We start from the raw sequence: 12,315 nt of genomic DNA, 5'->3' as shown, positions 1-12,315 counted from the left end.
AGTTTTCAAACTAGGGGGCGATGTACGGGATGTTGAACTTCTTTCGCACCGTACGTAGCCAAGCGTGCTAATCGGAGGTGCGATGTTGCTGTGTGCGATCTCAATCGAATAACTTGCAGGTATTTTTTTTGTATTGTGAAATTTGGCCAATACGCGTTATCTTGTACAGTTTTATACATTTTTGTTATTGGAGGAAACTGGAAAACCCAGAGGAAACCCGCTCAGAATAGGGGGGGACATGCAAGCGTCATACAGAAAGACACCCACGTCGGGAATCCAACCCAGGCGCTTTTTGCTGTGAGGCACGAACGTTAACCACTGTGCTGCCACCCTGCTACCATAGGGGCGAACACCACCCCCTTCTCAAGACACGCTGTCAATCGGTATTTCGTCGATATCACCTGAGGAACACATATTGATTTAATTTGTATGACTGTAGGGCCCGATTTAAAATGCTTGAAATGTTGTGACCCTGTCCCGCCCCTTTGAGGTGTTCCTCGACCCCATGCCTGCTGCAAGGAGCCTGGTTAGAGGCAAAGTCCGATGCAAACCAACAATATATCGGAATGGGTAAATAGGTGCACAGTATAGTGTGGTCCTTGAACGCAAAAGAGGCCTGTTCAGATCCATAAAGTGTTACAAATTAACTTCAGAAAGATAACGGGGACGTCATGTACGGTGCGTTGCACTTGAAATCGATTTTAGTTAACCAGCTGAGAACTCAACAGACCAGGAGTGACCCGGGTCACCAACATGACAAAGACAAAATTAAATAACTTACGGCATGACTCTTGCAAAAGTTGTTTCCTCGACTAGTCTGCCCCAGTGGCTCAACCTGCCTCCATCCTGAACCACACAACACTACGGCTCTCCACCCAGACCCACACGCTCCTCACGAACGGGACCCGACACTACGGTTCTACACCCAGACCCACACACTCCTCACGCACGGGACCCGACACTACGGCTCTCCACCCAGACCCACACACTCCTCACGAACGGGACCCGACACTACGGCTCTCCACCCAGACCCACACACTCCTCACGAACGGGACCCGACACTACGGCTCTCCACCCAGACCCACACGCTCCTCACGCACGGGACCCAACGCCACGTCGAGACGATGTCGGAAGGTCATGCATGGTACCAGCCGTATCAAAACCGGCTTTAAACGGCTCATGGCGTCAAATCCCTCGAGTCCCCTACCCAGTTGTGGGCCTTTGGCTCAAGTGGCCTCCATCCTGTCCGCTCTCGAGCTCTCTCCTTCTGCTTCTCCGATTCACCGCACGCCCCTTTTGCTTCCTCTAGCAGCATCGTCCGTTTCCTGCCTCTCGCCCTCTCTCCCAACGTCTCTCGCCCTCTTTCCCAACGTCTCTCGCCCTTTCTCCCAACGTCTCTCGCCCTCTTTCCCAACGTCTCTCGTCCTCTCTCCCAACGTCTCCCGCCCTCTTTCCCAACGTCACTCGCCCTCTTTCCCAACGTCTCTCGTCCTCTCTCCCAACGTCTCTCGCCCTCTCTCCCAACGTCTCTCACCCTCTCCCCCAACGTCTCTCGCACTCTCTCCCAACGTCTCTCGTCCTCTCTCCCAACGTCTCTCGCCCTCTCTCCCAACGTCTCTCGCCCTCTCTCCCAACGTCTCTCACCCTCTCTCCCAACGTCTCTCACCCTCTCTCCCAACGTCTCTCACCCTCTTTCCCAACGTCTCTCGCCCTCTCTCCCAACGTCTCTCGCCCTCTTTCCCAATGTCTCTCACCCTCTCTCCCAACGTCTCTCGCCCTCTCTCCCAACGTCTCTCACCCTCTCTCCCAACGTCTCTCGCACTCTCTCCCAACGTCTCTCGCCCTCTTTCCCAACGTCTCTCACCCTCTCTCCCAACGTCTCTCGCCCTCTCTCCCAACGTCTCTCACCCTCTCCCCCAACGTCTCTCGCACTCTCTCCCAACGTCTCTCGCCCTCTTTCCCAACGTCTCTTGCCCTCTTTCCCAACGTCTCTCGCCCTCTCTCCCAACGTCTCTCACCCTCTCTCCCAACGTCTCTCGCACTCTCTCCCAACGTCTCTCACCCTCTTTCCCAACGTCTCTTGCCCACTTTCCCAACGTCTCTTGCCCTTTCAGAACGTCATTCGAGCTCTCGCCTCCAAGGATCTGTCTGATCCACATCTATTGCCTTTTTGTTGAGATGATTTTACTTTTCTCCTCCTTAACCTGCTCTACAGCTAATCTCTCCTCCCTAACCTGCTCTACAGCTAAGCTCTCTCTATCCATCTCTCTCCATTCGATGCTAAAACCCACTCTTCAAGGCTTTCAAGTCCTCTTACGTCTTCCTCACTCGGTTTCTACCGCACACAACATTGCACTCCAAGCCATTTTCCGAGTCATATCTGTTGAGTCCAAATGACACGGGCGGTAAATATAAACGATAACGTGGACAAAGTCCGCTCCTCTTACTCGACTGTGACCACAACTCTGCATATCAAGGGCAGCTAATTTGTGAACTTTACCGATTTGTGCGTGACTTACTTATGATGGCATCTGCACCGATAAAGGCTACATTACCACCGAGTATCGATTTACTCGGTGTGAAATCATTCTAAATATTTAGTTCCTGAAAGAAGCTCCCAGCTAGTAGAGTGAAACGTCGGACATCATGTTGAACGACACGTGGCCCAACCCAAAAATGTCTGAAAGCTATGCAGCACAACCGCGAAAACGTAGTCCATGGTGTTGTGAAATAACGAGGGTGTTTCCTCGACTGTTATTGTAGTTCTGTGTGTTGGCCAGCGTGAGTCGAACAAGCAGCTCGTCTGGTGAAAATAAACCACGATCTCGACAAGTGATTGGCAGTTTGATTCTTTGCTTTTATTTAGCAAATGCCACGGCTCGCGTGTAATAATAAATCACAGGACACGCACGTCGAGGTTCATGGGCATCACGGTTGATTTGCGTCAGCCACAGTCTCACGGGTAAACATGGCACGGGCGACGCGCGCATCATCACCTGAAACTCCCGATTTCATTAAAGCCTTGCGCTCGCAATTCCAATTCGACCGATTTGACTTTTTCTGAAATTTGTCAGAAAATCAACTTCAATCGCCAAACGCGTCCATCAAGCGGGGCGGCGCGTCCGTGGCTCGTGCCGTCGCGCGTGCCCTCACTTGTGCTTGGCGCCCCGCGCCAGCGCCCGACGGTTCGCCGGCGCGCCCCACAACGTGCCGAAAACGTCCCTCTCGGCGCGCAGCGCCTCCTCCAGGGGAAGCTCGGCGCCGGACAGCGCCACCTTCTTGGCGGCTCGCACCACCTCGGGGGCGCCGGCCACCCGGGGCTCCAGCCAGCTCAGGGCGGCGCGCAGCGCGGCTCCGCCATCGCCGCCGTCGTCGTCGGGGGTCGAGGATGACGGCGAGGAGACCGGTTCCAAGAGGGCATCGGCGAGACCCAGCGCCAGCGCTTCCTGCGGCCCGGCGGCCTCGGCGCCGCTCAGCAGCCGCAGCGCGTGGCGGTAGCCGACGAGGCGCACGAGGCGAGCGGCACCGCCCCAGCCCGGCACCAGCCCCATGTGCCGGTGGACGAAGCGGATCTGGCTCCCCGGCACCATCAGCCTGTCGAGACGCGGGAGTCGCGACCGCCGCTGTCGTGTGTGCGACTCGCCACCGATTGGCCGTTTGGTAGGGAGAGCGAGCGACACCGCAGCGACGTCCACAGAGGACGGCTCTCCGGCGCGTTGTACCGAGTGCTGCTCGGCATAATGTCCGACGTTTCGCTCCACGTGCTTGGAGCTTTTAAAAAACTAAATGTTTAGTTCTGAAAATACATCGGAGAACTGTCGAGCAGAATCACGAGTGCCCATGCAGTGGTTTCGATAGAGCATGCCCTACCGTGTTTGTGAATACTACAAACTACCACTATTCTATGTTACCAGGTAAAGCCCACTGAGCTATGAGCTATTTTCCAGACACGACCTGCCCACACATGATATCTCATTGAAGTGCCTTATATCATGTGGAATATATAGGAGTGACCAAATAATCTAAACGCATATTTCTGAACGCGGAGGGAAAAACCAGAGAACACGGAGAAAAATCCATGCGACCATGGGGAATAGAACTCACAACCTCCGGTGTACCAGGCAAGGGAGATAATACCTCGCCACTGCGGCGCCGTGGTTTAATTGTGTCCACTTATTAAGTTTTACAACTGTAGTCGGTTTAGTTTATTGGTTGCATCTTACTTAAAGCGAACAAGGCAGCCTTTGATGTTTTGTTCTCTGGAATTTAGCGATCGCCATTCAATGCCTGTACGGACCCCGATATTAACGTCGCATGGTTTATTTTACGCACCAAGAGCCTCACCTGAAATCACAGGCAGTGGTCAGTTCAGCGCCCCCTCCCAAGGCCTTCCCTTCCACCAGCGCCACGCTGATTAGGGGCAGCCTGCGGAGCGAAGGGTCGGAGGTGAGCAGTGCTGTCAACGTGGTGCCATTTGACCAGGTGGTCCTCACCCAGTGAAGCTGTTATGGCAAGGTCACTCGTGTGTGTGCGTCTCACCAGGCGAGAACCCAACAGACCAGGTTGTTCTAGTTTGTTTGAGTTACATTACGTTAGTTCAGTGGTTCTCAACGTTTTGCTAAGACGGCCTCCCAATCATGACCACGGGTCTCCCACTCCCCCATGCCTCCCCCCCACTCCTCTGCCAGGTTACCAAGGCCACAAGATAGGGAGATCACAAGTCCACACCTCGAGTGAACGTCGTGTGGGGAAGGTATGCGTTTCACGTTGTGTGTTGGTGTGCTCAGCCCCGCAACGTGCACAATCAATCAATGACACACAGCCTGCGCCCTCCCTGAAAGGCTTTATTTGTCGGTGAAATATAAAGAGAATTTTATACAAAAATGAAAAGGGTTGGCACCTCCCACAGAGATATATTTATGCCGAGAGACACACGGTATTGAGCGCAGAAGCCAGTCATGTGAAGTCGTCTCATCAAACAAGGATTCCAACTGGGATTCGAAATGAGGGCGTGAGCACATGCAGAGAAATCACATCTTTTCTGTACGTGCGCACGTGGCAAAGCCTCCCGAGTGCCTGGTGAACACAACTCGATTCCTACAGTGAGGGAAAAAAGTATTTGATCCCCTGCTGATTTTGTACGTTTGCCCACTGACAAAGAAATGATCAATCTATAATTTTAATGGTAGGTTTATTTGAACAGTGAGAGACAGAATAACAACAAAAAAAATCCAGAAAAACGCATGTCAAAAATGTTATAAATTGATTTGCATTTTAATGAGGGAAATGAGTATTTGACCCCCTCTCAATCAGAAAGAGTTCTGGCTCCCAGGTGTCTTTTATACAGGTAACGAGCTAAATATTAGGAGCACACTCTTAATGGGAGTGCTCCTAATCTCAGCTTGTTACCTGTATAAAAGGCACCTGTCCACATAAGCAATCAATCAATCAGATTCCAAACTCTGTACCATGCCCAAGACCAAAGGATGTCAGGGACAAGATTGTAGACCTACACAAGGCTGGAATGGGCTACAAGACCATTGCCAAGCAGCTTGGTGAGAAGGTGACAACAGTTGGTGCGATTATTCGCAAATGGAAGAAACACAAAATAACTGTCAATCTCCCTCGGCCTGGGGCTCCATGCAAGATCTCACCTCGTGGAATTGCAATGATCATGAGAACGGTGAGGAATCAGCCCAGAACGTCACGGGAGGATCTTGTCAATGATCTCAAGGCAGCTGGGACCATCGTCACCAAGAAAACAATTGGTAACAACACTACGCCGTGAAGGACTGAAATCCTGCAGCGCCCACAAGGTCCCCCTGCTCAAGAAAGCACATATACATGCCCATCTGAAGTTTGCCAATGAACATCTGAATGATTCAGAGGACAACTGGGTGAAAGTGTTGTGGTCAGATGAAACCAAAATGGAGCTCTTTGGCATCAACTCAACTCGCCGTGTTTGAAGGAGGAGGAATGCTGCCTATGACCCCAAGAACACCATCCCCACCGTCAAACATGGAGGTGGAAACATTATGCTTTGGGGGTGTTTTTCTGCTAAGGGGACAGGACAACTTCACCGCATCAAAGGGACGATGGACGGGGCTATGTACCGTCAAATCTTGGGTGAGAACCTCCTTCCCTCAGCCAGGGCATTGAAAATGGGTCGTGGATGGGTATTCCAGCATGACAATGACCCAAAACAAACAGCCAAGGCAACAAAGTAGTGGCTTAAGAAGAAGCACATTAAGGTCCTGGAGTAGCCTAGCTAGTCTCCAGACGTTAATCCCATAGAAAATCTGTGGAGGGAGCTGAAGGTTCGAGTTACCAAACGTCAGCCTAGAAACCTTAATGACATGGTGAAGATCTGCAAAGAGGAGTGGGACAAAATCCCTCCTGAGATGTGTGCAAACCTGGTGGCCAACTACAAGAAACGTCTGACCTCTGTGATTGCCAACAAGCGTTTTGCCACCAAGTACTAAGTCATGTTTTGCAGAGGGACCAAATACTTATTTCCCTCATTAAAATGCAAATCAATTTATAACATTTTTGACATGCGTTTTTCTGGATTTTTTGTTGTTGTTATTCTGTCTCTCACTGTTCAAATAAACCTACATAAAAATTATAGACTGATCATTTCTTTGTCAGTGGGCAAACGTACAAAATCAGCAGGGGATCAAATACTTTTTTCCCTCATTTTAAGTCTGGGCCACCAGCAAGGAGATGGCCTGGTAACTGAGGTCAGAGGTTAGAACTGGCACAGCTGAGATTATGGGTTCGAATCCAAGCAGCTGCCTGTGATTAACCAGGTCAAGTCAAGAGAGCTGATGATATCAGCCCAGTCACCAGTGACTGTACATGGTTCTGCACTTCACTTGGCTGCATTTAAAATATTAACTCGACTGTCGCGTGAAGAACCTCACTCTAACATGGCAAAATGGGTAGTGTTGCCCTATACTGTATGGGCCAGAAGGCACTTGAAGGAATCTCAGGGGTAGCTCTGTGACATCCACTTAGTGGGCCATTCTGCTCAGTGAGAGATCCGGAGTCTTCGTCTCGTGATCCGACGCCGATAGCGGAACCGAGATAACATTTTGGGGAAAGATCAAAACAAAAATCGGGGGAAAGCACTCACCTCATCAGCCTCGTCAGAGTGTTCTGCATGTACATGCACATCTTTAGCCCATCCTACAAGGGTGAAACAAAGTTTTACACGTTGGCTTTCGCGACCAATATCATCCAAAATAGTTTTTTTTTAAGTTAGATCGCCTAAATATAAATGTCGTTAAACCCGCCACCACCTAACACAGCCAATTAGTAAGGTTTGTCACATAAAGAGAACATGCCAATTCGTTACTAGTACAGAACACTGGTGTATTGGAGAGCAAAGCCACAACATTCGCAATCTGAGTACGACGTTTCGCCAGTAATTAAAACAAGCTTCATCAGGCGACAGCCAGTTTGAAACAAAATTGTTAAACAATAGAAAAATCGCCAGTACATTGAGTACTGAGTGGGCCCTTTGCTTAGTGTGGTCCTACTGCCCACATCATTTGGCAGCACCACAATTCCCCGGGATTCAAATATTCTTTTGCAGGTACCACCGACGACATACTGGAGGCTTTGCTGCCTTTGGTAATTCCAGGGCTTAATTTGTCATTTAATATTTGCCGGGTCCTGGATAGACTGGCGTAAGTGGCACGTGACTGGCAGTAGCCACGGTCGTAGTAACGAGAGCTATACTGGGTGTGGTGTGCCATGTGTGGAAACATTTTCTGAGCCGCCGACTGGGCGGCTCAGACACGGCTGAAATTAATCGCTGGGTCACGTGATGATAGTGCAGTGCCTTGCTGTGACTGTGAATGCCACTACAGTCCCAGAGGCCCCAGTGTTGTGGCAGTTGTACTGCACATGGCGTGTCATTACTCCAGATGCCTTCTTGTTTGTGGAGGAACATGCTTGTCAAACCAATACTGGATGAGGGCATCCCCAAGCCGTGCGGGGCATGTTGGTTATCCGACCATACTTCACCACGCTGGTCAGTGTGGGTCGGTGAAGAGTGTAGACACGTGAGCATAGAAGTATAGTACAACAATGGATGTTACTGCACTGCCCTCTGCTGCCCACCACGTGGCCGCTCGTATCATCGAGCTCAAATTGACCGCACACTGAGAGTTCTAATCCTGGATGGGGTTGAATCAGCCCATCATCCCACTGGGGTCCATAAAGTGAACACCACTTTTCTGAAAAGCCAACAGTGGTGGTCCTATGAATAGACTCGCCCTCACCATGGGAACGTGGAATTTCCACTCCTGGGTTAGAGTTGTAAATGAAGGTTCAGCACCACCGGATGGTTCATCCGAGCAGGAAATCACTCTGGCTGTTTGAGTTGAGCACAAGGAGACGAACGTGCGAGGGTGCATGAGGGTCAACCCGAGCTGCGTTCACAGTGAAGGGTGAAGAGGCCCTGGGGACCAAGGGCGCCGTGCCTGCGACGACTCGAGGGCCCGCACGGCGTTGAGGTCGGAGCCCGAGCAGAATGTGGAGTTGGCTCCGTGCAGGAGCAGCCCCTTCCCCTCGGGCCAGCGCTCCAGCTGCTGCACAGCGTCGTGCAGATCCACCATCATGGAGCCTGCACCCACGCGCGCGAGTACAGACGCGTGGACACACGCACACACACACGGACCTGGATGCACAAACGAAGTGTATATACACATACTGATATTCTCAAATCTCGGAGCTAGAACCTGGCCAACTTATATGAAAAGGTGACCAGGCAATGATCAACAACTCACTTCACTTGACGTCCAGGTTTCATCACGAGCGTCTGAAACCCGGACTGGAACTCAGGCTCTCAGCAATGCCGGCTCAGGCTTCTGACCCCCGAGGGCACTCGCCCAGCTCATGAACACGCTGACAAGCACCGTGTTCGCACGAGAGGAGGTGATGTCTCCGTGCACCAGAGACTCAACGTTCCCACGGACCACCGAGTTTCAATCAAAGTTTTCACAAATTTACAGCGGCATAAAACTACGTGATTATACGACGTATAATTTTCATCCAGCAGTGGACTGACCACGAGTGAAGGTGGTGAAACGATGCGAAGTGAAAGGCGGAGTGTGCACCGTCAGCTCAATGTACATTCTGCAAATGCGTTCCAACGACTGTGCGGTTAATGTATGTTAATGTATTAACGAGCCAACTCCGAACACGATGCTGGAACCCTGATGTAAGCAGACGTTTCACTACAGGCAGAGGCCACAACAGCAGAGAGCAAAGGTCGTGGATGCTGTTTCAGCCACACTGGAACGGAGGGGGCAACCAAGGATAGAAAATGAGAGGGGGGGTGGGAGTGCGTACACAATATTACCGTACGGCAGCGGCAGAAGCAGCCAGCTCATACTCCAACACACAGCTGGTGCATGGATGCAATGTTGACTGCTTTGTTATTTTCACTCTTCTACTGTTTACTGCACAGACATACAAAGAGTGTACAGCTGGGAATGCATTCTGCGCGAGACTTGCAATCTGTAAGTTGCGAGTTCAAATCCCGTCAGGAGTCGACTCGGCCCACTATCTTTATCTTCTCCGCGGTTGATAAACCCGCAGAATTAACCAGGGCGGCCAGTGTTCGAACCGTGAACGTCGCCCACGTCGGCGCCGGATCCTGCGGTCCGTTGTTGCGTAGCGGCAGTGGCCGCGCGCTCCACCCCCCCCCCGCGTACCCGTGAAGGCGTTCATGCGGCCCGGGTTGTTGACGGTCACGACGGCGATGCCGCCCTCCTCCTCCTTGCGCACGTCGATGGATCCCCCGGGGAAGCGTAGCAGCTGGTCGCGGATCTCCGCCTCGTGGAACCCGTGCGCTGCGTCGTGCACGCCGCGCACCGCGGCCGGCAATCGCCTCATGGCGAGCGGCACCGCGGCGGACAGCCGGAGCGCCATCCCGCGGCGGGGCCTCCTGCGACGGCACGGCCACAGCCCGCGTCGTCACCCCCCCATGCCCAGCGGAGACTCACGGCTCCATTCTTATTAACGCTCTCCAACTAAGTCAAAAAACGTGAATGCATCAGCGCTGTCCATGTGTAACGGGGGGGGGCATGAAAACCCTTATAAATATTGAGTTTTTATAAAGTTGTATTGCTATCAGAGACACTACAGGAAACACAACATACATATTGTGCCGTGCTATGAGCACAATTGGTAAACACAAAGGGTCAAATAATATTTAAATGAAATGTGAATCCAGGCCTGCAAAAGTCAGAGTTTAACATCCACAAACCAACATGCTCCATTATGCTGAAATCAGGACATTTTCCATTTTTGACTCCACAAAAGTGTGAGGGCAAACATTTTGACCATTACACTTTTGAACTCAGGCCTACTAAATTCCCGCGTGAAGGCTTTAATAAAGGTGTACTAGATCCCAATAACATCACATTCTCAAGAACACGTCCGTTTTGTGTTATTTGAAGCGTTGCTCTCATAGGTCAACGGATCCGAGCCTCCTGCGTGGCTCTCTAACTCGCTGGGGATGGCTCCACTAGGGGGTGCCTGTGGCTCGTCGATGTTGGTGTTGGTGGTGGTGTGTACAGCGTTTTGAGATGCCACGGCAGATTTTGTAACTGTACACAATTCTATGATTTTGTTACACAATTAAAATATGTTGGGACCCACGTCTAACAGAGACGGTCCTTGCCTATAACATCTGACCGTTCACCAGCGTTGGTTCAAGCGAGCCTGCTGATGGGACGCTGTGTGTCGAAGCCAATCCAGAGTTTGCTCGTACTGAATCAATGCTGCTGAAATGATACACTCCCAGAAGGCCGTGGGGCACGGGTTGAGTAAGACAAAGTCTGTTTCATCTATTCTGTCATTTATATTATCCACAACGGCGCTCATGAGCAATGTTTATGTATATGAGTAGAGAACCCGCTGGTCTGCAAAGGAAACAAGCAAGCGGGTGGTGTCATCGTCTTCCCACTCGTGGAGCGCTACAAGGAGTCTTCCATGTTGTAGAGGCGGGGGGGAGCTCTCTACTGCTCCCTCTAGCCGAGGCCAGCAGTGGTCTTGGCAGAGCACCTTCACCTCTCTCTAGAGTGTCAATGTGGACGTGGTGGACGTGCACCGATAGGGGTGGGGGCGCAGTGGGCCCGGGGCCCCTGGCGGTCACACGCGCAGCTTCCTCTCGCGCGGGACACGCGCCCCGCGTCCTTGCGCGAGCAGCACACGGCCGCCTTTGTGTCCCGCCCTCCCCCCTCTCGACATAGCTCGTATTTGTATTGCAGTCGCAGGGCGCTCGTGGGTAGAAGCTGGCCATTGTGAACCCCTTGGGTTCAGCATGAACCGGCCTGAGGGCCGATCTTACTTCTGCGTGGCGGTCGACGTGAGCGTGGTCGCCAGGCGCGTCGTGGGGACGGCCGGGCGAAGGGGACTCAGGGCCCTGAGCTGCGTGGGTACCGGGACGGGAGGAGTGGTGGGACGGGAGGAGTCGTGGGACTGGAGGAGTCGTGGGACAGAGGGAGTGGTGGGACGGGAGGAGTGGTGGGACGGGAGGAGTGGTGGGACGGGAGGAGTGGTGGGACGGGAGGAGTCGTGGGACGGGAGGAGTCGTGGGACGGGAGGAGTCGTGGGACAGGGGGAGTGGTGGGACAGGGGGAGTCGTGGGACAGGAGGAGTCGCCGTGAACCTTGCGCGAGCCCAGAGGCCGCGGCACCGCGCACGGAGGCGACCTTGAGCCGCGTCACATCCGGGGCGGTGCCGCCCGGACCCGGCGGCTGCCGCTGCCAATCAGAGACCCGGGCCCCCCCCCCTCCCCCCCCGTGCGTGGCGCTCTGGGGGGGCCCGGCTCTGAGCGAGCCCCCCCCCCCCCCGTTCAGGCTGCCGCTGCCAATCAGAGACCCGGGCCCCCCCCTCCCTCACACATGGACACGTTTAATCAACCACTGTCGTCTGCGTGCGTATTGTCGGTAGCTATGGTCAATCCACTGCTGGATGAAATCATCCCCAAGTCGTCGACATCCGCGATACAACAATCATCGCTCCGTCTCCCGGGCGCCTGTCCACAATGCCTGCCACTCCGTAGTCCGCGTGCATCTCCTTCGCACCGTACATAGCCACGCGTGTTAATCAGAGGTGTTACTGAAACGTAATTCCAAGCATAAACATGAACTGCCCATATAGGACTCACCACTGTGATATCTACATTGGGTCAAACTTAACATCTCTTAATGTTCGACGGATTGTGCACCAGGTCTTATTTATTCACGATATACTTACAAAAAAATCCGCAGACTACCGGCTGGATCTCCTCTCTGT

The 12,315-nt window shown here is 52.7% G+C and overlaps 1 protein-coding gene across 1 annotated transcript; it reads right to left on the bottom strand.

The window, feature by feature from the left end:
* Window positions 1–2,836: 2,836 nt before the first annotated feature.
* ECHDC1 (ethylmalonyl-CoA decarboxylase 1) lies at window positions 2,837–11,758 on the bottom strand. The gene is made up of 6 exons (XM_032961894.2): window positions 11,366–11,758; window positions 9,726–9,958; window positions 8,490–8,632; window positions 7,136–7,188; window positions 4,345–4,425; window positions 2,837–3,594 (listed from the first exon to the last, which is right to left on the bottom strand). The coding sequence occupies exons 2-6, from the start codon at window positions 9,940–9,942 to the stop codon at window positions 3,150–3,152; spliced, it is 939 nt and encodes a 312-aa protein (XP_032817785.2). The 5' UTR covers window positions 9,943–9,958; window positions 11,366–11,758; the 3' UTR covers window positions 2,837–3,149.
* Window positions 11,759–12,315: the final 557 nt, after the last annotated feature.

Source organism: Petromyzon marinus, chromosome 27 (genome assembly GCF_048934315.1).
Source record: "Petromyzon marinus isolate PM22_M1 ecotype Great Lakes invasive population chromosome 27, UKy_Petmar_22M1.pri1.0, whole genome shotgun sequence".
Classification (NCBI taxonomy): domain Eukaryota; kingdom Metazoa; phylum Chordata; class Hyperoartia; order Petromyzontiformes; family Petromyzontidae; genus Petromyzon; species Petromyzon marinus.
This window is presented reverse-complemented; position numbering and strand designations above follow the sequence as displayed.